We start from the raw sequence: 4340 nt of genomic DNA on the forward strand, positions 1-4340 counted from the left end.
GGGGTGGGGGGGGGGGGACAGGGATTAAATAAGGAATAATTATTTTTAGCAGCAAACTAGTAAAATATATATTATAAGCAGAATTTGACATGAGCAAAATTCTTGGCACCGACATAAACCGCACATCAAGTATGCCGAACGCTTATTTGAATAATACAAGTCGAAAAATAAATATTAATATTAACATTTGACATTATCTAATCTTATTTAAACTATCTCGATTTTAAGTTTTCATATAAAATTTTTAATTTTTGTAAATCAAAATTAATTTTTTGTTAATGTAAGAAATAAATAATACAGAGCACATAAAGTTGAAAAATATACAAGGAATTATACAGCAGTAATTTAACTGTTTATATTATTTTTTGTCACATTCTTGTCATAAGGAAAGTTTTTAGACGAAACAAAATTGTACAACTCGGGCATAGATTAAAATCAATTTTATCTAAAAAAATATATTTTATACACACACACAACATCGTTGTTTATATTATGTTGTCTGTATGACAGCATAATCATACCAATATAATCAATATAACTTTGTTTAAAATTTATTTTAATTATATGTATAGAAGGACAAGAAAAAATGGAATGACAATGAAAAATAAGACAAATAATTTATTTTATGTAAATTAGGCCTTTCATACATTTAAAAAATATTTCGTTTTACAAACAATAATTGTGCTTATTATAAAAATGCTAATTTGTTTATTTTTTCTTAAAAATCTGTTGCCTTTTTTGGTACGTCTTTCTGTATTATGAAGATCATAAACGTTGTAATTGCAACAATAAACTGGAAATAAACGTATAAATTAAATTTTCATGTTAATAAAAGTGTTTAATAAGATAAGTAAGATTATATATGCACACTGCCAGTCAAAAATTTCCGGACATTATCAAAATTAGTAATTTAATATCTGCATTAAGTGAAATACTTGATATTCTGGATCTAAAATTTTGGCATTTTCCTCGTTATTTGAATAGAGAACTCTTATTTATAAAAAGTGTTAACATCAGCCTGTGTTTCACGATTTAAAGTCGTGTTTGTAAAGTTTACAAGATTGTTGCATAAAACAATCCTTAAGTAGCTAAGATTTTAACAAATGTAAGAAAAAGATGCTAAAATTTATTGAGCATTTGATGATATATGTATGTAATATATGTAATATATGTAATGTAATATATGTAATGCATATATTACATTGAGGCATTAAATTAAAGTTGGAATATTCACGTATCCGGAAATTTTTGCATGCAGTGTGCGTGTGCGCGCGCGCGCGTACCGATTTTCTATATAATGATATTTACAAATTTCTATTCTAAATTCTAACTGTAAAGATATTATGTAAGATATTATTTTAAAAATGGTAGAGTTTTCTTTTAACTTTATAATATGATGCAAAAAATAAGTGAAAAATTAAATTGCCAACTTACTTTTCGTAAGAGACCATTGCCAAAATAGAAGAGACCCAATCCAGTGAATTTAAGCGGATGATGTATTATTTGCAGTGAAAATTGATAAATCTGTACATATATCAAAATTTTTTATTTTTATTTATTGAAATAATTAGCTTAAATTGTTTAATTGTTATTATTTTAAAATTTTTTTACCTCATTATTAATATCAGCATAGAAAATAGAATCTGTCAATTGATGGATTATTTTTTCCATTTTATTAGCCTAAAATTGATAAAATTATATTGTTATATTGTTATCTTATTGTTATACAATTTATATTATATAACACTATTGACAAATAAATAATAATATGTAATTAATAAATGTACATACAATGTACGTGTATATGTATAGAAGTTTCTATGCATATTTACCTTAACAGTAATTTTCTCACATATGTAATTTAAGCTGAAGAGTCTGGCTAAATTCACGAAAATAAAAAAAGACATACCAATCCAAACAAATAACGAAGGTACATATCGACCTTTTGTTCGTATATGCATGAAAATGTAACCACTCATTCTTGTTACATATACCAAATAGGCTACCATTTCTATAGTCATTTGAGCTCCAAATATTGTATTTAATTCACGAGTGATTTGACATAACTCTAAGTGCAGATGCCTATGGAAAAAAATTAATAGGAAAATAAAAACACGCAAGTAGACCGAGAGAAAAAATTATTTTTTTTTATTAATTAAATTTCTGCCTAATTTCTTAAAAGCTATTTAATTATTAAATAACATTTTATCAATAATGTATTTTAGCTGTGATCGATGTACATACATTGAGACCCACAAAACGCGCTTGTAATTAGTGCACATGATATTTTGACGAGTAATTGGTACCGTTTTTCTCCATAAATGTTTTAACCCATATTCCTCGTTCATTGCCAAATATCTCATCTGTTCATTCACTTTATCAAATCTACTGCTAATGTACCTGTACCATAAAGCAAAATTGAAAAAAATAATTGTACAGTTTTAGGATATACGATAGTTTTAGGCTATTAAAATTAATAATAGTTATTAAGTCTTTTAATAAAAATCTATTTTATTTTGTTTTATTTAAAGCTATAGGAATGATTTATAGGAAAGTAATTTGTAAATAAATATGTAAAGAACATATAATGTTATAATATATTCTTCTTTAAATTATTTTTCAGCAAAAGATCTTTAAACTTATATTTCTAAAAAATATTTTGTTTTTAGAATATAGTATACCATCATTTTGTAAAAAAATGGAATACTTTCTCTCTCTCTCTTTCTTATTATATATAAACTTAAAAAATTAGAAAGATAAAATTTACACATAAATTATATACACACCATAAAAAAGTCATAAGTAACAAATCCATTAACATATTGACGTGATGAAAATGATTTGTGACGTATGGTATAAGCATACACCGACGATCTTCCATTGTATAGAACCACCATATCATATCATTTACATTCATCGTGTAGCTACACACTAGCCATCCAATTAACACTCTTTTTGCACACGTGTGCAGTTTTTTATATATCTTTGGAGTACCTAGCTCTTCTAACGTATCGTCTACAGCAGCAAGTCTCTTCATAAATAACCTAAATTTCTGAACAGTAGGCAACAATCCAAAGTATTAAATAACAGTATTGTGCGAAATGTACTTATTTTTTTTAAATATACTGTATAAAAATGCTACGTAAAGACAAATGTATTACTATAAAATTTTGTTTTTGCTATAAATTTTAATAAATACATACCTTATCTCGATACACACTTATGATAATGGAAATAATGGTAGTGAGAATGCCAATCCGTACAAAGACTACATTAGAGGTTGAATTGAACCATATTCCTGCCTTAAGTGCTGTCACCATATAATAACAAAGGCAAGCGTAACTGGTCCATACTGTTAGATTGTACAGAATATTTAAATAAAATTTTTCCGGAGAGTAGATACCTATACCGAAAACAGAACAAATCATAAGTAAGGGATATAGAGCCTGTTGTACGTTGGTTATCATAGCCATCACTATCTGGATCTCTGTCGCAAACTAACAACACTTGCTTGCTATTGGGACACGCGTTATATCAACTATAGCTCATTTATTAAGAAGACATAATAATAATGCGTCGTTAGGTCAATGCATTAGTGTTATGCATTATTTAATTCTTTCATAAACATACACAATGAGTCGTTCGATGTCACCAGGCGCTATTAATAATTGACGAACGGTTTACCTTTCGGACCGTCAATTTAAACATTTTACTAAATTAAAATTAAACAACAGATGAAGATTAATCAGTGACAGTTTTTGATAAGTGGATTTTTTAAAAGAATATATCTTTATATAATTAATAATTGAATTTATTCTCCTCATAAAAACTGGATTCCATGTGTGTATTTACATGATCAATTAATCAAAATCAGATTTTATAAATTTTTTATTTCAAATGTATTTAAAATATGTGTAATTAGATAATATAAATCAGATGATAAAATAAAAATTAACAGAATAAATGATAGATATATCTATATGTAGACACATGATGATGAATAGGATGTAAAAGATAGTAGATATTAGGTGTTTGTGAAATTTCGTTTATAGATTATTACATGGGTTAAAATAATTTGCATTTTTGATGAATTGTAATTTTGTAATATAATTTAATATTAATATATGAACTAATATATTAATAGTAATATTAATAATGAACTAATATATGACTAATATAAATATAATTACGAAGAATAACCTTGATGTATTCTTGTCACGTTAAGCTGGAGATGCTAGTCTTGCTGTTTCCATTAGCACGAATGGCTAATAAATAATAAATAGTTTCAATTGCACCATAATAATCATGTACGTTAGAACTGCCATGCAAAACTGGAAGAA

The 4340-nt window shown here is 26.1% G+C and overlaps 1 protein-coding gene across 1 annotated transcript; it reads right to left on the reverse strand.

Moving 5' to 3' along the window:
* Window positions 1-718: 718 nt before the first annotated feature.
* Window positions 719-3473, reverse strand: LOC105461817. The gene is made up of 7 exons (XM_011708318.1): window positions 3204-3473; window positions 2787-3052; window positions 2245-2400; window positions 1833-2082; window positions 1612-1680; window positions 1435-1524; window positions 719-793 (listed from the first exon to the last, which is right to left on the reverse strand). The coding sequence occupies exons 1-7, from the start codon at window positions 3471-3473 to the stop codon at window positions 719-721; spliced, it is 1176 nt and encodes a 391-aa protein (XP_011706620.1).
* Window positions 3474-4340: the final 867 nt, after the last annotated feature.

This window comes from Wasmannia auropunctata, unplaced genomic scaffold (genome assembly GCF_000956235.1).
Source record: "Wasmannia auropunctata unplaced genomic scaffold, wasmannia.A_1.0 LD277066.1, whole genome shotgun sequence".
NCBI lineage: Eukaryota > Metazoa > Arthropoda > Insecta > Hymenoptera > Formicidae > Wasmannia > Wasmannia auropunctata.

Coding starts and splice junctions, on each gene's coding strand:
- LOC105461817 (XM_011708318.1), bottom strand. CDS start 3,473: ATGGCTATGATAACCAACGTACAACAGGCTCTATATCCCTTACTTATG. Junction 2,083..2,244: donor CGCGTTTTGTGGGTCTCAAT/GTATGTACATCG, acceptor TTTTTTCCATAG/GCATCTGCACTTAGAGTTAT. Junction 1,681..1,832: donor GTGAGAAAATTACTGTTAAG/GTAAATATGCAT, acceptor TATCAATTTTAG/GCTAATAAAATGGAAAAAAT.